This window comes from Coenobita brevimanus, chromosome 72 (genome assembly GCF_032717465.1).
Source record: "Coenobita brevimanus isolate Jiangsu-jjx chromosome 72, ASM3271746v2, whole genome shotgun sequence".
NCBI lineage: Eukaryota > Metazoa > Arthropoda > Malacostraca > Decapoda > Coenobitidae > Coenobita > Coenobita brevimanus.
In genome coordinates this window covers 25,948,200-25,969,346 of record NC_137025.1, presented here as the reverse complement: position 1 = coordinate 25,969,346, position 21,147 = coordinate 25,948,200, and the positions used below count along the sequence as shown (strand labels likewise).

At 40.1% G+C, this 21,147-nt stretch overlaps 1 protein-coding gene across 1 annotated transcript in view; it reads left to right on the top strand.

Annotated features, from left to right (window-relative positions):
• Positions 1 to 14,677, top strand: part of LOC145407081 (uncharacterized) — an 88,099-nt gene extending 73,422 nt beyond the window's left edge. The window contains exon 6 of the mRNA XM_080278105.1: positions 14,426 to 14,677. Within this exon, the coding sequence (XP_080134231.1) occupies positions 14,426 to 14,677 (252 nt within the window). The remainder of the gene's footprint in view (positions 1 to 14,425) is intronic.
• The last annotated feature ends 6,470 nt before the right edge of the window (positions 14,678 to 21,147 follow it).

Below are 21,147 nucleotides of genomic sequence, written 5' to 3'. Positions count from 1 at the left end.
TAAGCAATCCCATGTTGAGTATGCAAAAATCAAAGAAGATCTGTTAGAGCAGTGGTTAAATTCTAAGAATGTAAATTCTGATTTTGATAAATTTAAGCAGATGATTTTGCTATAGGACTTCAAAAGGTGTATTAATAAAGATGTAAGCCTATATCTTGATGAGAAAAGAATAGATAATTTGTCTGATGCTGCAGTTTTAGCTGATGAATATGTTCTCACTCACAAGAGATATTCTAAAGAAAAAAGGAAAGCTGAGAGTAAGTATGTTGCCTCTACTCAGAGTACAGATAACAGGAAAGAGAATAAAGATGATGTTTCTCAGGAAGTAAATACCAGATCCATCTCTAGATTTCAGAAAAGTAAATGTACTTATTGTAGTAAGCTTGGTCATACTACGGAGAAATGTTTTAGGAGACAGCGTGATGTGAACAAAAAGGAGTCTTTAAATATTCAGTCAATTCGTCTAGTGTCCACCCTTGAGAGTTTCCAGAATTCTTTAACCGAGTTAACTGAACCTGGTTTGAGGGGTAAATTAAATTCTCATGATGGAGCTCCTCTTTTGAGCAGTAACGTGGGTGACACTCTCAAGAGTTCATGTGCTAATTTCCTGTCTGATGGTTTTGTCAGTCCTCTGGACAATAATGACAGGAAATCAGTTAAAATATTTCGTGATACAGGTGCTTGCCAATCCCTTATGCTGACCAGTGTTCTAGGCTCTAATGTTAATTTCTCTGATGAAACTGTAATCTTACAAGGTGTAGGGAATAATTACTTCTCTGTCCCTCTGTGCAGAGTGAATTTAGAGTCTTGTTTTGTTAATGGTTCCGTTATGGTTGGGTTGGTTGAGACACTTCCAATGTCAGGTGTAACTTTCTTACTTGGAAATGATATTGGTGGAAGTCAAGTGTGTCCAGCTCCTCAGTTGTCTAATGAACCAGTGACTGCGACCCAAGATTGTGATATCCTTGAGGTGTTCTCTGCATGTGCTGTCACTAGGGCTAAGTCTAAAGTTACTGGTGACTTAGAGGATAATGATGATGATGATGTTATCCTAGCTGACACTTTTCTTGTTAATTTGGACCATTCACCAGATGAGGCAGTACCCCGTAGTGTTGATAATTTGTCTTGTCAAGAGTTGGTTGAGTTGCAGGTTGCTGACCCTGAGTTGAAAGGTCTAGCTAACTCTGCTTGCAGTGAGGAAGAGTCAGCTAGTGCTTCTACTTGTTATTATATGAAGTCAAGAGTACTTATGAGAAAGTGGAGACCCCCAACAGCATCAGCCGACTGTGAATGGGAGGTTGTACATCAAGTTGTCATCCCTCGTGTTTGTAGGCAGGATATCATTAGAGTGGCTCATGATTCCAGTTTGGCAGGACACCTTGGAGTGAGGAAGACTGTGGCACGCATTTTGAAACACTTCTACTGGCCAGGTATCTTCAGAGATGTTTCCTGGTATTGTAAGTCTTGTCACACCTGTCAAGTTGTGGGGAAATGTAATCAGACCGAAAAGGTTGCACCTCTAGTTCCCATTCCTCTTTTTGAGGCGCCTTTCACCCGTGTGTTGGTGGATATTGTGGGCCCTCTTCCTAAGACTTCTTCAGGATTTTCTTATGTGTTGACCCTGATTGATATGGCTACTCGTTATCCTGAAGCCATTCCACTTAGAAATATCTCAGCAAAGAACGTGGTTAAGGAAATGCTAGGGTTCTTCACAAAGTTTGGTCTGCCCAAGGAGGTACAGTCAGACCGGGGAAGTAATTTCATGTCAAATGTTTTCAAGCAGTCTCTAAAAGAGTTGGGTATCACCCAGATCACATCTTCAGCTTACCATCCCCAGACCCAAGGGGCGTTGGAGAGATTATCATCAAACACTCAAATCGATGCTCAGGAAATACTGTTTGGAACATCAGAAAGACTGGGATAAAGGTCTTCCATTCGTTGTATTTGCTGCAAGAGAATCTCCAAATGAATCACTGGGCTTCTCACCCTTTGAACTACTGTTTGGCCATGAAGTAAGAGGACCCCTTAAGCTACTCAAGGAATGCTGGCTGTCAGAGGAAGATGACGTCAACCTGCTGGAGTATGTGATGAAGTTCAAAGAACGGCTGTCCACTGCTTTACAGCTGGTGAGAGAGAATTTAGGAGCTCCTAAGGAGAAGATGAAGACTTGGTATGATAAGAAGTCCAGGTTACGCCACTTTCAGCCAGGAGATCAGGTTCTGATTCTGCTACCGGTGCATGGGCAACCTCTTCAAGCCAAGTTTAGTGGTCCTTATTTCGTGGAGAAGAAACTCAGTGATGTCAACTATGTCAGCGCCACACCAGATCATAGAAAGAACAAGCAACTTTATCACATCAACATGCTAAAGTTATATCAGAGGCGGGACGAAAATAACCCAGTCTGCACTGTAGCTGTTCCACCCGAGTCTGCAAGTGAAGTTCTCCCATGCAGCTTGAGCCTGAGTGATAGTTTGGAGAAGAATCCTGATATCATGAATGATCTCCAGACTAAGCTTTCTCATCTAGCTCCCGAGGAAAGGCAGGAGTTTTCGGGATTACTGCAGGAGTACCCGCAAGTGTTCCGTGCCACTCCAGGAAGAACCACTGTGCTGATGCATGATGTGGATGTTGGAGACGCAAAGCCAATTAAATTGCCTCCTTACCGTGTGAACCCAGTGAAATTTCCTCTCATCCAGAAGGAGCTTGGCTACCTGTTGGACCACAAGATGATTGAGCCCTGTCAGAGCGAGTGGAGTTCTCCTGTCACTCTAGTCCCTAAGCCAGGTGGATCACAGCGGCTTTGCATCGACTACAGACGTGTTAATCAGATAACCAAAACAGACACTTACCCTCTCCCTCACGTGGAAGATTGCATAGACAAGATTGGAAAGGCTAGGTACATAAGTAAGTTTGATTTGTTAAAGGGATACTGGCAAGTACCTACGACTGAACGTGCTAGGGAGATCTCATGTTTTGTAACACTAGGAAAGACTTTTGCATGTTCTGTAATGCCATATGGTATGAAGAATGCACCAGCCACTTTTCAGAAGCTCATGAATGTTGTAACAGAGGGTTTGGCAGGGTGTGTTGTTTATATTGATGATGTATTATTTCAGTGACAACTGGAAAGATCACCTATGCCATGTCAGTAAATTTCTTGAGCGTTTGGTTCAGGCTAATCTTGTAGCTAATTTATCAAAGTGTGAGTTTGGTCAAGCTAAAGTTCAGTACCTTGGGTACGTAATTGGTGATGGACACGTTGCACCACCAGGAGCTAAGGTTCAGGTTATAAGTGATCTTCCCAGACCTAAAAGTAGGAAAGATCTACAAAGATTTTTGGGAATAGCAGGTTATTACAGGAGATTTGTTCTTAACTTTTCAATTTTTGTATCACCACTTACAGACCTACTGAAAAAGGGAGTTAAATTTGTCTGGACCGATAACTGTGAATCCTCTTTCAGTAAACTTAAAGCTATCCTATTAAGTCAGCCAGTGCTCGCTACTCCAAATTTTGCTAAGCCTTTTAAGATGGCTGTTGATGCAAGTGATACAGGAGCTGGGGCTGTTTTGCTGCAAGAGGATGATCAGGGTATTGAACACCCTGTATCTTATTACAGTAAGAAGTTCACTCCACCTCAAAAGAACTACTCCACTATTGAGAAAGAGCTTTTGGCCTTGATTTTGGGTTTACAGCATTTTTCATTTTATTTGTGTTCTGGTTTTGACCCCATAGTCATCTATACCGATCATAACCCACTGAAATTCCTTAGTAAGTTTAAAGATAAAAATCAGAGATTGACAAGATGGAGTCTACTTCTTCAGGAGTATTCATTAGACATACAACATGTCAAGGGGAAAGAAAATGTTATTGCAGATTGCTTATTTAGACTTTAGACAGATTGTTTTAGAGTAATAAGAAATTTCCTTTGTAAATTTCTTTTTCTTTGTGGGGAGGTGTTACATAGCCTATGATTTCATCATCCTTTGTATAATTCTAACGTACAGTATGCTGCATGTTTGATCACGATTCGCCTCGTGGCTTCCATAGTGACCAGGCTTGTGTGTTCTACCTCTCTCCCCCCTTCTCCCCCTTATGGTAGAGTAAGTCGTTCTTTCTGTTGTTCAGAGCAGGATTGTCAACTCTTTGTCCCCTATGGCTTCATTTGCGCGTCCTTCTTACAAGTTGTATCAATCTCTGCCGGCCCCTATATAATGAGCTCAGTCTCTGCATTATTGCCACTTAGATCTACTCCTCATTTTGTTCACATCTCTGGCCTCCCTTGTATAGTGTATTATTATTTTTGTGAGTGCTCAGGAAGTCTCTAGCCATCTACATACATATATATATATATATATATATATATATATATATATATATATATATATATATATATATATATATATATATATATATATATATATATATATATATACATATATATATATATATATATATATATATATATATATATATATATATATATATATATATAAAATTCATTTATTCCTAACTGTTGTTTCTGTCTATGAAGTTAGCACATACATATAGTAAGTGTTTCATGAGAAAACATTCCTTAGCAAAATGTGCCTCTTAACCCCATCGTGCATCACAAATTTTCAAAAAGTTTCAATTCCACGCACGGAACCAAAACCTCGCTCAACGGAAAAATTTCTATGGCCCAATTTACCCTCGGAAAGTGCTTATATTGTCATAAATCGCTTCCCATCATCTTCGTTGATGTTTATACTATCAGATAAGAAAAATATATATAAAACAGATGAATAAATGTACAGAAATGAAGCCTGAATAAACCTTATTTACGTGAAAACTAGCTTCTCATAACTCCCCAACATCACCTTAAAAAAAATTTTCCCATTGCGTGCAGTTGCAAAGAACATGTCTATACACAGAATTTCACGATCTTTCTTCTGTGAAAGTTTCAAGTTGATACGTCCAATAGTTTTCGAGTAAATAAAAACAAAAGAAAACTATGAAAATTGCCTAAAAACGTCTGATTTATTATTTCGTATGTTGTTAGTGACACTGTAACAAACATATATGTCAATTCTATCAATTTTTTTTAGGCCAAAGGTTAAGGAAGCCCAATTTAATTCATAGTGTTGTAACCCTTATTGTTATGGAGAAAATGATTTTTGAAACAGTCACGATGGGTTGTGCACGGTGACGGCACCTACAGTATGCTCCGGCCCTTAGACTGAGTATGTTCATTTTTCGTAACTTTTCCCCAATTATTTTCACACATACTGTAGCTTACTTTGCTTTACGAAAGGATGCATAAGAAATCATCAGCTTGATCAAGCTTTCTTCAGATTTTTGATGCGACCTTTACTTTACAAGTATAATGACAGAGAACAGCAATGAAATGCACCACATGTTCTCTATGAGAAATACATGGTAAACACATTTATATCTTATAATACAATAGTATAAAATCTAGACAAATGTTTCCTGAGAGGAGATGGAGTTGCAGAGAGGAGGACAGGTACGATTACAGCCTGTGTGAGTATTTGTGATGTGTGTGTGTGTGTGTGTGTGTGTGTGTGTGTGTGTGTGTGTGTGTGTGTGTGTGGAGTGATGACAGTGGTGTCATTTGTCACAGGAGTGATGGCAGTGGTGTCAGTTGTCATAGGAGTGATGGCAGTGGTGTCAGTTGTCATAGAAGTGATGGCAGTGGTGTCAGTTGTCGCAGTGGTGTCAGCTGTCATAATAGTGATAGCAATGGTGTCAGTTGTCATAGGAGTGATGGCAGTGGTGTCAGTTGTCATAGGAATGATGGCAATGGTGTAAGTTGTCACGTACTCTTTCTCTGATAAGCCCTTGCAAGACATCGTAGGTTCAGTGTAAAATAGAAGGGGAATGGTAAAAATCGGTTAGGAATTTTCAAATCTGGCTTTCTCTGAAAATATATAAGAAACACTTATACACCTTCTTCACAAGCACACTGAACAATATATAACACAATATCACTATATACACGTAAGGTATGGTGCAGTAGTAGGAAAAGCAGGTTTAAATGCCTGGCTGCGCACTCACACACCCTGCAAGCCTGACTGCTGGGAGAATACTGAGCCAAATGTGGGCCACTTGCCCCTTCGATAAGCTCCTGGGTGTTGCCATATATTTCCCCTAGACGTGGCTACCCGCAGCTTTGACTCAACCAAATTTGACGCAAATCCATCCACAGGAAAAGTTTCTGTGACCACTTATACAGAAGTTGTGTCATCGGTTACTCTTCAGATTACAAGGATTGTGACTCGCATTGCATCATCTTGCACGAAGGGGTTAATTATTGATTAATGCTATTAGAGGAAGTTCAAACCACCAACATTATTGCCAGAGGAGACAGCACTTCAATTACTCAGTGACGATTCATACTTAGTAGAATGAGAGGAAAACGTAACTAACACATATAGTTCTCCACACACAAATGAAGGAACAAACACTTCTCATGTGAGAGGAGTTGAGGATATGATGCTTCTTGGACAGTTCTCTCTGAGGAAGAATGCGAATATTATAGATTTGTCTTACGAAAACTTATTCCATAGGTTACGTAGGTCTTTCTTATATTTTTTTTTATGCGAGGAAGAAGGAACCAAAGGCTATGAGCCGGCAAGACAATTCCTTCTAAGAAAAAAAAATATATAAAAGAGTGTCAAATTCAAGATCTGTTCATTTTGAGATGCCTAGACACACTGCATTTGAAAGACTGGGGATCATAGGAAGTTGGAATACAAAGGGAGACAGTTCCAGAGTTGACCTGTTGCATAAATGAAGGATTGGGGGTAACGGTTAACTCTTGCATTAGACAGTTTGACAGAAAAAGGATGAGAGTTTATTGCTAGATGGGTGCTATGTGCCCGTCGTAGAGGTGGAGGAATGCAATCAGACAGTTCAGAGGAGCAATGACCATGGAAGTAGCGATAGAAAAGAGATAAAGAGGCAACAGTGCAGCAAAGAGACAGAGGTTGAAGGGAGCCAGTAAGAGGGCCAGAGTTGATGAGACGAAATGCCTTTGACTCCACCCTTTTAAGAAGGGCTGTATGTGGGGAGCCTTCCCACACATGAGAGTTGTACTCCATACAGGGGCGCATAAATCCCGTGTATAAAGTCAACTACTTTGCGGGGGTAAAAAAGGTACGGAGTCAGCTTAGCACACCTGATCTCTTGGAAGCAGATTTTACCAGAGATGTAATATGGTAATCCCGAGTGAATGAAACCCCAAGCATGTTCAAGGATGATGCTGGATTGAGCTGGATAGTATTAAATTTTAATGGGTACTCCTGTGGAAGATTCTGTCGGGTTGATAGGTGTAAAAACTGAGTCTTAGATGCATTAAAAACAACAAGATTATTTTTATCCTAGTCAGAGATACGAGCCAGGTCAGAAATTAGGAGTGCCATAGCCTCATCCCTTGATTGTTGAAGTAACTGCTGGGATGGACGTTGCAGGAACCGAATGGAAAGGTCTGGAAATACATACGCATCAATTCCTTCCCATAATGACAAGGGACCTCAAGTGAATCTGACCAAACAAACAAACACTGTGACGAGTGGAACAAACACCACAGCTTCAATTTCCCCACATGAAGTATGTTTGTACCATGAGGATAAAAATCTCACAAAATTCTCAGGCATGGACAGAAATTGCATTGATGTGATGACACTTCTAAATGAGTCACAGCATCTTATTGGTAAAAAGACATATAACAAATGAAAAGAAAAATAGCTGTTTTTCCATCATGGATTAACCAAGAAAGGTGCCCAGCAGGCAATCTGCTTAGATCTGATAAGTTCTTACAACCTCAGACATGAGGAGTTTAAAACAGAATTCGTAAAGAAATTTTCTGGAGGTATAAATTTCTAGCCAGGTATAACTCCAACATTACAAAATATCATGGATCTTATGAGACATCATACCACAAATCCTGTCTTAGGTGAAATAACAGATGTGTCCACAATTAACCCTTCCATTGCTGTAGGTCCAGAATTTTCTGTGTGCCCCTAGTCAATGTCGGGGCCATTTTCTAAAGTTTCGACAATTGAGTTTTGTCCTTGCCATAGTGAAGAGGAAGTTCAGACGCACCTAACAGTGCAAATCCCAGCCACCTAGACCCATTCTGAAGCTTGCAATGGAGCACAGAATTTGCAGAAACATCAGCAACGGATAACTGCCGCACTGGTGTAATGCCATGGTGCAGCATCACATGTGTTGATATCATTTTTTTACCACCCAAAGCAATGTGAATGGTGCTGAAATGTTGTGCATATATTAGATATGATGATATCAAATGATTTCAGTACATAATATGTTAGGATTGGCTCGAAAAAAAATTTTATGAATACTTTTTCACATTTTTGATATGAAATATGTTTATGGTAGTTCTGAGTTATTTTGCAGGTTAACATTGTGAGTATGGTTGGAAGAGGAAGTGAAAGGGTTGACTATTCAGACCTAAATTAGAAAATTGTTGGTCCCCTGAGGGTAGGCTCTCCCATGGGGGATGAAAATGAAGGGCAGGGTGAATTAGCACCTGGTCAGCTCTGATTAGAGGAAAGGGAGTGGAGGCGCTTTGAGCCGTTTTCACACCACCTGCATGGCTAAAATAGAATCATAATGCAGGTTCAAAACACTGAATAAGTCAAATTATTAGTAATAGAGAGACAAAGCAGAAATAAATAGGAATACAGACAGGAAAAAACGTTTTTCCGCGTAATAACACGTTCACATTTCTGTATCATTTTACTTTTGTTATTTTCGCAATATATGTTACTGTCTGTGTGTCGTGATTGTCGGAAAGTATGATATTTTTTGCCTGGGTACAGGAAAAGGGTAAAGCAGTATGTTTGCCTACACTTCACGCAGTCAGAATACGATAAAAATGAAGTATCGCTCGGTAAATGTGTGCAATATCATACTCACGTCCTACACAGAATTATTTTGCTTTTAACGTGATTCTGCAATGATTGTAAGTAGTTCAAATTCATAAAAAGTAAAAAAATACGTGGATAACAATACAGGAACATACATTGATGCTGGCAAGGCTGGCAGGTTAGGGTGAAAGGGGTGAGTTGTTTGTTTGGGCAACCTTCACACGGTCAAAATACGATAAAATCGGCATATCACACGGTTGCCTTGTAAGATAGCATATTCCATACCCTATGCCGGTTGACTTAAATTACAAAGAGAACCTGCAATGATCACCACTCTGTCTAGGGCAAAAAGATTGTAACAATCATATAAGGAAATACATGGGGGCTGACATCTGAAAAATAAATACAGAGCAGAATAATTATTCACCTTAAGTGCATGATGTAATAACAGGAGTCAGTGCAGGCAAACTTTTACCCATCTCTGCCCTATCCTCACAAAAAAAAGTCAGTACAGATACGTCATTGTCTGGGAAACACAGTCTTTGTACAAAAGTCACTTACAAAACATAATCTACTTTACACACTACAAGTATCTTACACATCTATATCTTACTGTGTAACACTACACTGAGTAATATATATACACTACATACACTGCACTCGTCCACACAGTCAGTACTTGGTAATGGAATGATACTCGGTGGGGGGTGGTGAAGAGGCCTATGAAGTGGTAGGAAGTGGTTAGGTGGCGCGAGATGTGGTGCGGACTGGTGGAGAGGCAGTGCAGAGTGAGTACACCTATACTCCAGCCTTCCCTTCTTCCCCCTCCTCTCCATCACTGGTTGTGGTGGAGCTGTACGGCGAGGTGGTGGTGGCTTCTCCTCACTCTCCGTGGAGATGTCGTTGTCATCCTCCTCGGCAGTAGGAGAGTGATAACACTCATCACCACTCTTGTCACTACTCCCCACCATACTCTCCACCTCCATGTCAGACACAGTTCGGTCCTCATTTCTCTCCCCCCCCCCTCCCCCATGAGGAAACAGCTCCACCCTGATCTCGGGGATGGTGAGAGGCCTACGGGGCCGGAGAGGGCGGCGCTGGGTGGGGGTAGGGGCAGGGAGGGAGGCGGGACTTTGATGTCCACTCATCACGGAAGTGTGCAGTGTACTGACGTGTGGGGTGTATGAGATTGTAGGGTAGGTCAGTCTGAAGATGTTCAGAACGTTCGTTCACAAAAATTTTCGCCGTTTTTTATAGGCCGTGATCAAACAACGCCTGCGGCCATTTATCAGCTAAACGTCATTCGACACTGGCAGCCATGGAGAGGTTAAGAGAACGCCATTAGCCAGTAAAGAGAACTCAAATTGGGTAACAGCTGATGGGAAGACGTCACCAATGCATGTCATAGACATCCCTGGTTATGTAGCTGCATTGTGTAAATTACCTGATAGGGTACCGAAGATAGCAAAAACAGTTGCTTATATCCAAGGAATGTGTTTATTAGATTTTATGAACGAGGTAGAGATGAATTGCAGCAGAGCAGAGGTGAGTGAAATATCACAATCCAGTACAACCTGGATGTAGGAATTACAGACACAATGGCAGCCATGAATGCATCTAGCACAAGTACGGAACAAAAACAATTGCGACCTGGGAACAAACAACAGCTGACATTAAGGCAGCGATCGTGCAGAGAAAAATTATTGCACTATAGACCTAGAGGCACTCTTTGCATTATAAAAGTTTCGAGATTTGGTATATGATTACGAAATTCACCTATTCACCGACCACAATCCGCTCATGGGCATGTTCCAAGAAAAACTCCTCTCTGGGAGGAGAACAAAATGGAAATTATAACAAGCAAAAGCTACCATGCTCATCATGATCCACGATATCCCATCTCGTGGAACTGAGACACTTGGGGACATGAACACCACACATACGCGTGAGAGGCGCGGTTTGTTCGATCTGGGTGGTGCAATTCTAGGAATATTTTTGGATTGGCTACGGAATAAGATTTTCAAAAAATAAACGACAAATTTAATAAGATAGCTCAGGTATTAATATATCAACAGAATCTAGTTGACAATCCAAACATGGCAGTGATAACGATCGTGAAAAATCTCAGAAAGGCAGAAAGGATAACTCAACAGAGTGTGGACAAAATAAATGCAATGGAAGGAAACATAACACTTTTTCAACGGTTCTTAGTAGTCATGGAACATATTGACATAAAATAATACTTTAGTTAGACAGCACCAGGACTCGTTATCAAGGTTTGATGAAAGGTATTGCAAATGCAGGTAATGGCAAGATCACCATTGACTTACTTCCAGTTCACAGTCTGCATCAAATAATCAGTCAAGGCACACAAAAACATGGTTTGAAGCCTTTGTCTCAGGAAAAAAATCTCATGCTATATTATCCATACTTAGAAACGACTCTAACACCAACATCAGTAATGGTTCATGTACCATTCATAACAGATAATCTGTTCACAGTCTAACGAATATACCCTTTTCCTTCTAAGAATAATGAAACCTTGGTCATCATCAACATCAACACCAACACCGAATGCATCATGGTCTCTAAGAGACAGGGACACTGTCACTTTCGCTAGTAAATCAATGATTGAATGAAAGTGTCCTACAACCTTACATGCTGTTCACCTTTGTCTGGCATACATTTTCACGTTTCAGCCAGCTGAAACAGTCCCACGTGAAATGGCTATCATAAGAAATCATGACATTCATCAGCATTGCAACTTCACATTTGCTCCAGATAAACTCACCCACCATCAGCACATCGGACATTCACAGTTTTTCTATTTCACTCATAACACATCAGTTTTAGTAATTTGTCCAGATACGTCACCATCTCACACTTCAGCATCAGGATTATACATAGCACCTGACTACTGTACTGTACTGTACATCTTTGTCCACCTTAGCAACAAACAATCACTATGCCATCTTTAATCACACACACAGATACTTCTAACCACTGCCTGGGATGGATTGAAACAGAAGCATAAATATTAAGCTAACTTCACCTAAATCTAAAACTATGCAATTAATCAATCAAACAATGAAGGCCTGGGAGGAATTGAGTATAGGTATGTTCAATCCACATTGTGTATACTGTAGCCTAGCTCCAGTTGTCTTTATCATCTTTTCCATTATATTTAGTATATTACTATTGGCTATGCACGGAAGAAGAGTAAACATTCCAGTGAGACCCCCTGAGTGAAATGTGTATACTGTATTAATATTGGAAATTATATACACCAAGGGAAAAAAAATGAAGGAAAATTACAGGGTAACATATTATATAACATTAATCTGTCTATGCATTAATGACAAACTGATATACATGTGTCCGTTTCATATAAGAATATTAATGTATCTCGAATATACACACAAACACACACACACACACACACACACACACACACACACACACACATATATATATATATACAGTATATATATATATATAGATAGATAGATAGATAGATGATAAATCGATAGATATAGATAGATAGATAGATAGAGATATAGATATATAATATATAGATACAGATAGTAGATAGATAGATAAATAGATAGATAGATATAGATAGATGGATAGACAGATAGATAGATAGATAGATTTGGGGTGTTTATATTATGTTAGGAAGAGGGAATCAAAGGCCACGAGCCCACAAACTGTTTCTTCGAAGCGAAAAACAAGATACAAGAGAGAGCCAAATTCATCCGATCATTTCGAAATGCTTGGACACACTGCGTTTGAAAGAATGGAGATCATAGCTAACAGGAAATTCAGACAGAGGGAGACAGCTCCAGAGTTGACCTGTTCCATAAATGAAGGACTGAGAGTAATGGGTAACTCTTGCATTAGAGAGTTGGACAGAAAGCGGATGATAGTTTGCTGCTAGACGGGTGCTACACGCCCATCGTAGAGGTGGAGGAATGCCAGCAGACAGTTCAGAGGAGCAATGACCATTGAAGTAGCGATAGAAAAGAGATAAAGAGGCAACAGCGCTGTGAAGAGACAGAAGTTGAAGGGAACAAGTAAGAGGAGGTGAGTTAATGAGACGAAAAGCCTTTGACTCCACCCTGGATGATGAATGAAAAAATGAATGATAGGTAGATAGATAAATAGATAGATAGATAGATAGATAGGTAGGTAGATAGACAGACAGCTAGAAGATAGATAGATAATACATACATTACATATGACTGACTCTTACTATAGTCTTGGCATGGTACAGTACTGCCATTCTATTACCATTGTATCAATGCATACCTGTATATACATTTTCACTACAATGCAATGTTCTATATTCAATTTTTATTACTATGTATTTAATCCATACAGTGTGTTATGGTTCTACAATATTATTCTGTCAGTACTATATTGTAATGAATATCATGTATTAATAGCTTATAACAGAATATACAATTGGTTACAACATGCTGTCGTAGGAGCACAAGCTTGGTGTGACCGAGTGATGTCAGAACGCTAAAATATCATAAAACACTACATAAGAGCTAGTTACGTATATGTTCTTCAGGCCCACAGTGGGGGCGGAAGGACGTTGGTCTCAAGATTGTGACAATGTGACATGACTTTAACTGGTCGTGGTGTAGTGGTATGCTGCCTGGCTCTTACCTGAGAGTCCCGGGTTCGATTCCCGGCATATTGGTAATCTCTTAGATGATTTTTCCTGTGTAAAATACAGGTTTCTCTCTTCATACGTATATGTTGTTAATATGTAATATAGAAATTGGAAGAAAGTCGTGCCTGACGTCGAGAGAGCTAAAGGAAACAACAACGCACTTTCTGGCGAGGGAATTTTACACACACCACAGTATGACGCCTGATGGAAAACTCCACAGGTGTGGAAATACGTGCACTCACGCATGACCCAACCAGTCATATTCAGGGGAAATTGGAGACAGAGCAGAAGGGGTTAGGAGAGAGATGAGGCACGGTGGTAAAACCAGGAACAGAGCACAAGGAATTAGCAAACATAAACCACTCTCGTCTCAGTACTGCTCTTGTGAGATACTTCCTCTGGAGAATATTCTGGAGAATAAAACTGCAATCAAACCCCATACTCATCTTTACCTATCTCCCGCCATCCACAAGAACTTAAACATTGTGTCCTCCTAAAAATCCCTACAATCTAACACATTTTTGGAAATGCTCGGCGATGGCTACGATATCGCTACCACACCAGAGGTAGCCTCACTCCCCTCTTTAAAGAGGGGACAGAGGACAGACACAAGGGACTCATCACATATTGCAGGAGGAGCCCGGCGCTCAGCAAACTACCCAACATTAGGCTTGGAACTGGTAACCAGGTTCTCACCCTGGGGATACCCGACAAGAACTGCCGATTATTCTTCAAGATAGCCAATGTGCACTCTCCCACAGGAAACCTCAAAACTGACTCAGTGGAAATGGCAAGCCACTCACAATCAGTCATAGCTGTTGGGGATCTAAATGCAGTACTGTACACCCTAAGCTGGGCAACGCCACACTAACTAACCAGAACAGGACTGCCTTACACCAGTATATGAATGATGACAACTGCAACATGCGCATCCTCAACGGACCTGAAGCCATCCACTTAAAGGGCAGCCAACTCGACTATGTGTGCATGATAGATGATGGCCAAGTTAAGCACCCACTGCCTACCCAACTGTATGGAGTTAACGAACTACAGACCAAGATGGGCAGGAGCAACAGACGCAGAAACAGTACACCACATCACTGAACCACTAAGGCTCAAGGCAATACTTGACAAACATCTCAGATTTGCAAACTCCAGATGAGTCAACTGTTTTACAATACATGTCATGTCAAGATTGTAATTTTTTTTTTCTAATGTGACCGACTCTGGGCATAGGCTTCACAGCCTGCTTTCAAGGCCCAGTAGTCCTCCTCCATACCATACATTACTCTGTACCTGCATAGATGACCTAGTACCTTATCAGGTGTGTACTCCCCCATATGGATCGAGGAATCAGTGAAACAGTCACTGCTGGTACACAGGCAACCTAATACCTTATCAGCTGTGGACTCCCCATATGGGTTGAGAAAGCAGTGGAACAGTTGCCACTTTCAAATGTAACCAGTGCCAAATAACTAACTAGGAAACCACACATGTTCAGAGTTAGGAATTCAATAATATGAAGGCAACCTATCTGTCTATCTATCTATCTATTGCCAGACGCCATAATCCCGTAAGGGTTGGCCATTTGACTTTGAGTTATTTGTTATACGGGGAGGGGCACTAACCCTCCATCAACCCACTTGTTGACACGTGGGAAGCACGTATGGTTTGGTTATATGGTTACCACCCAGCATTGTAAATGATTTCCTGGCTTACAGGAAACCATTTGGCTTGTCATTCAATGTAAAGCCACCTGTTAAGGAAAGAAAAGCAATAAGAAGTGACAGGAAAGATGAGAGAAATAAGAAGAGAGGAGGGCAGGCACAGAAAAAGAATGATGAAGGCAAAGGAAGAAGCAGGCAGCACTACATCAAGTGAGTGGATGATGGTCGCCTCCACCTACCACATGAAGGCAACCCACCGAGGTAATATTTACCATGTGGTGCGCCATTTGTGTACACTGCATACCTAGTGCATTAGTACTAAGCAGTAAAAATCTTGAACTTAACTGGGAGAAAAAGACCTGTCAGAGGATGATGTGTATGACCCGGTTAGGTGGGGAAGAGCAGTCAGAAACATCTACCCAATACAGACGTGGGAAAAGATGAAGAGTCTGAGGATGTTTTGGAGTACAATTTTAAGTTACGGTCGGACATCTATGCACTTTTTCTTAAGGGAAAAATGAAGTGGGTTCGTATCGACAGCTGATGTTCATTCATCTAGAGAAATTTTAATAATTTTGTAGGTTATTTCCTTTACCTTCATGGCATTATGAAGGCAATACTGTGGTTTACCATATTATCCATCACATTTCTTTGTGGTTAACCCTTCTTGGGCCACAGGTTACCACAGAGGACCAATGGGGTCCCGGTGGACCCCAAACCTTAATGGTGTATTTCTTCCATATTCATAAAATTATATCTACTAAACTTTGTACATATGTTGGCCAGGACGCGGCATGTGGAACCAACCCACCAAGTGTTCCTTTTTGTTTTTGTTTTTTTGAATTGTTATTTTAACAATTTTTTTTTCATTTTATCACAATTTTATTAAAGTTCGAGTGTGGAAGTACTGATTCTACACTTATTTGAATGTCTGATTGTCAGAATTCTTGGAACAGGTTCTCAAAATAATAACAAGTTCATGTGTAAAGTAAATTAGCATGATCATAAAATAAAACTATCCCTATAATGTTCAAATTTGGTACAACAATTTCTTGTTTTATCCTCTTGATGAGCATCTTCTGTATTACTACCACCACTTGCATTTTCAGAATTATCATCAGCACTCACAGGAGACTCAATACTACTCACACTAATTTCACTGTCCGATCGTTCAAGCACTTCATAATCATCTGTGTCGGATACAGAAAAATCACCATCTGAATAATTTTCTTCTTCTTGGTCACCTTCTGCCACCGCCATTGAGGCATAAAACTTTGCTACTGGTATTGACATTGTCCTAATGTTTATAATCTGAAATATCTGAAAATAATATATATAAAAAATTAGTCACACGAAAGGCCAGGTGGGGTCCTGCCGGACCCCACTAACATGTATTGCAATGTCACTCCTTAATCGTGCAACATTTTTTGCTCAAATTTTTATGAGGATGTAAAATAACCATGTACAATTAAAGTCATGAGAGGCCAGGCCGTGAAAGTAAAAAATGACTTAATGGCAACATTTTAAAAACATGATGGGGTCTGCAGGGACCCCATTTGCCCACGAAAGGTTAATACCATTTTGTAGTTGTGATTTCGTGTCATAGCTTTGCGTTAATGGTTAAGAGATTGCTGATCTGTCCCTGGTTAAATAACGTAGTGTAATTGAATAATAAAAACCTAGTGCTACACAAGGCTGCGATGTAGGATCATGGGTGTGAATGAGGGTAAAATACAAGCCCTGTAAAAAGCTTGGTTCCAGTAACAGATATCCAGTAAAAGTAACATACTATGTATAGCAGAAAATGCCAATGTTATAAGAAAATGGCTGATAAGAGAGAAAGGATATTAAAGACTGGTAATAAGGAGGGAGTAATAAAACTTAAAATTCCTGAAGGGGAAAGATGTTGAGGAAAGAAAGAACATGAGGCAGCTCAGAGATATATCCCTGTAGTATAGGTCTTTGGAAGTGGACGTACATTGCTTAGTTTGCCATCAACCTATTCTTAAAATGCTAATGGTGGTTGTCATGGTATCACAACGTGTAATAAAATCCTACAATGGTAACCTCAGATACGATAGGTTCCAGGCAGACAAATAGCACTTTGATTTCAATATTATCTTGTGGATAATGCCTTGCTGTTTGAGGCTTTTCTTCGAGCATTACGTCCATTGCTATGATTTATTCGTTATACCCCATTAAGCAACGGGAGTTATACTACACCTGCAGAGAGAGAGAGAGAGATGCGGAAAGAGGGGTGACGGAGAGATTATGGGAGAATCAGGTGTACAAACTCTTCATTGCTTACTTACGGCTTCTGTGCCAATGATGGTTGCGGAGGGTATCGAAGCAGGGGGTGCCGATGACGTTTTAGTGGGTGTACCTATTTTCATGATGATATGATGGTCTCGAGGGAAGTCTTTTTTCTTGTTTAATATCATTTGTTTTCATTTACGAAAGAAGTCGTATGTAAATAAAAGTGAACTACAAGCCCTTAATGTTATACCTCATGACTGCATCCTGCCCAAGTGCTCTTGCTGATACACATGCATTCCCAGTCTCAAACACTGCCTTATTAACTATATTCATCTTTTCTTTATCCCCCACTGCAAAACCAACACCTGCATAATTGCGTAAAACACAGAGGGTGAGAGGAATCTTTTCTTCTTCATCCTCCATCTTTTCCAGCTATTATATAATTATGGTCAGTATGTCCAACCAATCCTCGCCATACAGCTCTGTATTGAGCCTCTCCTCTCGTCAGGATTTTCACTCTCAAATCTTCGTTTACACAATCACTCCCTCTTCGGCTTTCCTCTATTCCTATTTCCTTGTGCCTCTATTTAATTATCCTCCTCCCCACATAATCTTCATTCCGAATTATCACGTGCCCATACCAATGTAGTCTTTACTGCACCTTCTTGGATACCTCACCCACTTCACTGTCCCTCTGATCCCCTCATTTCAAATCCTCTCCAGATTCGTTACTCACACCCATCTCAACATTCTCATCTCTGCTACATCCAACTTTTTCTCATGTGGTTTCTTCACTGCCCCCGTCTCAACCCTATACATAAACGCCGGTCCCACCGGTTCACCACTGTTTTATATATCCTACCCTTAAGCTTCACGATTCTTCTATCCCACAGCAATCCCGACACTTTTCCCTAATTCCAGGAACTGTCCTGCGTTCTGTGGGTTATTTCCGTATCCAAGGCTCTCTCTTCGGCCACAGTGGATCCTAGATATTTAAACTCCTCTTTTTTCAGTCTCTCAACCATGCAACAAAAACTCAGGTATTACCTGTTTTTCTTCATATCCTCCGTCTTCCAAAACCCAACTGGCCCAATCACTGAGCATGAATACATAATTAGTGACTTAAAACAGACTTATGTTCATCGACCGTAAAGGAGTTTTTAAGGCGGACAATCATTATGGGTCTAGGATTTGAGGATGGGTGAACTACAATAGCCAAGCTGTGTACTGATGGACCCATCAAAGCTGTTGCAGACAAAGGAACAAAATGGGCCTAGGAAGACAGTAAATCATTTTAAGACTTCGTCTTCGTATTCACAGCGAATCTTAAGGTATTATAAATCTTTACATAAGACACATTATGAATATAGCCCAAATCCCTGTGCAACAGCGCCTAACATCCAGTAAATAAAGGGAAGGTTGATGGAGCTGTCCTGGAGGCTCCAGTCTGACCCAGTTCTTTCCTAGTTACAACGAGTGACTCAGACTAATGCGTTAGAAGGCTTGCCTCAGCCGCAAGTAGGGGTCAGGTAGTAAGGTGCTGCACGCCAGACGCTACAAGATATACCTACGGTACATGCGTGCATCATTATGCTTGAAACCATATGTACATGCAGACAGGTCAAGAGCAGGAACATGGGACTGATGGATAAGAATTAAGAAAGGACATCAAGGAAGATTATGATGTGCCAGACTACAACTGTTTCCTTCTTTTTCCATGCTCACCACCACACACTCGCAAATGCTCTCTCTCTCTCTCTCTCTCTCTCTCTCTCTCTCTCTCTCTCTCTCTCCCTCTCTCTCTCTCTCTCTCTCTCTCAGCTTATTCTAGTGACATTTTTCCTTCTTTGTCCCTCTTCTTGTCGGCTCTTTTGTCACGTCTTGCCCCTCTCCCTCCTCACTTGCCCTCAGTGAAAGAAGATATTGAAAGGATGAAAAGTCAAGAAAAATGCAATGAAGTTTAAGTAAGAATCGAAGCAAATGAGACGGAAGGGAACTGACACAATGAATTCTTAGAATTATCATTATAAGTCTTGAATACTCCATAACATAAAAATTTTCCGTGCAACAGATACAATCATTCAGGGCAAATTGGAAATCAGCTTTACGGGTAGAAATGGAGTGTCAATTAGTTAATTAATAGGGGATTATGTCTATCGATCCTATAATGTAATAGGGTAGATTTAAACTTTTTTTTCTCACTGCCTAACTGGCTGCCTGACTGACTCTTCTATCAGTCTACTTATGGTATGTTCATCTACAACATTTTTTGCTGCTTTTTATCGATCTATCTGTTTGCCTTTTCTACGTCTATGTCCGATTAAATCACCATGGCTTTAAGAGTCAAGGAAGGAAAGTTCTGCAAATTCCACTCAGTTTTATGTATTAATGGAACTATACAGTATATATATATATCTGTGTGTGTGTGTGTGTGTGTGTGTGTGTGTGTGCGTGTGTGTGTCCAGAACAACAAAAAAGAATTTCATAAAGAGCGATTTACAACTTATCATAATACAGTAGGTATGAACACAATAAATTTTACTTTCACCAGAAAATTCTGTCACAAATGGAAGTGACCTTTGAAGCAATGATGCTTGGATATTAATAAACAAGGCATTATAATATGGATGACATTAAAAAAAAGGAATCATGTGATTCCTCTTATTTGAATATGTCCAATGATATTGTAACAGTTGACATTATCTTAGTACCACTGAGAGTGAAGCTTCATTTTAGTTTACCTATGTGGGCCATTTAGATTGGAGTTAAATACCTAATTCCATGGAGATCCAAAAGATTCAGTTCTTGCAGTGCTGTATTTTTATTTATTTCCTTCAACACATTTCCACTGTATTATTCTTAATACTTTCATTCAACTTTCTTCTTATTAAATTCCTTTCCTTTGAATATCTGAATCTCTTTCATTCTCTTTTCGTTCTTTTCAGACCCCTCCCTCAGACCATATAATTGGTCTTTCTTTATAACGAGCTGCATGCTGGCTAACTTGACCTTCATGGCACCCCAGTGCTGGCGGATTTTCGACTTTTTTTTTCTTTTGCTGGATAGGTTAGGAATGATGAGAAAATATGGAGAACAACCATAAAAGTACACACAGAAGCCTAAAAAGGTCGACTTTGAGGTCGATTCTCTCTCAGCGAGTGGCTGAAATGTTCAGAGTAACGCCCTTAGACTTCACCGGCTGCTGCCAACACCCAGCGAGTTGAGAAAGAACTTTGTTTTCTTCATGGGTAAGTGTCTCAAATAACCCACGAACACTGTCGTAAGGTATATAGATGATGTGGGAATTATCCGCAAGCATAATTATGTGTGGGAACGCATTATGACATTCGAGTAAATAAATGACATTTTCCGATAATGTTCATATTATTGGATTTTCTAGTTATCGCATCAGTGTTTGCCCACACACATTTATTTTACATTTGCGTCTTTTTTTCGTAAAACGAATTATTCTTGCACATTGTGTTCACTATGCATGTCTTTTCTTGAACGCACTAGACACAATACACAAGTTATATATGAAGTACTTACATTGCACGTATTAATATGAAATCACTTATCCAGTACTAATTTATATATAGGCTACATTACAGTTACTTATGAAATAACTTACACTAATTTATATATACGTTA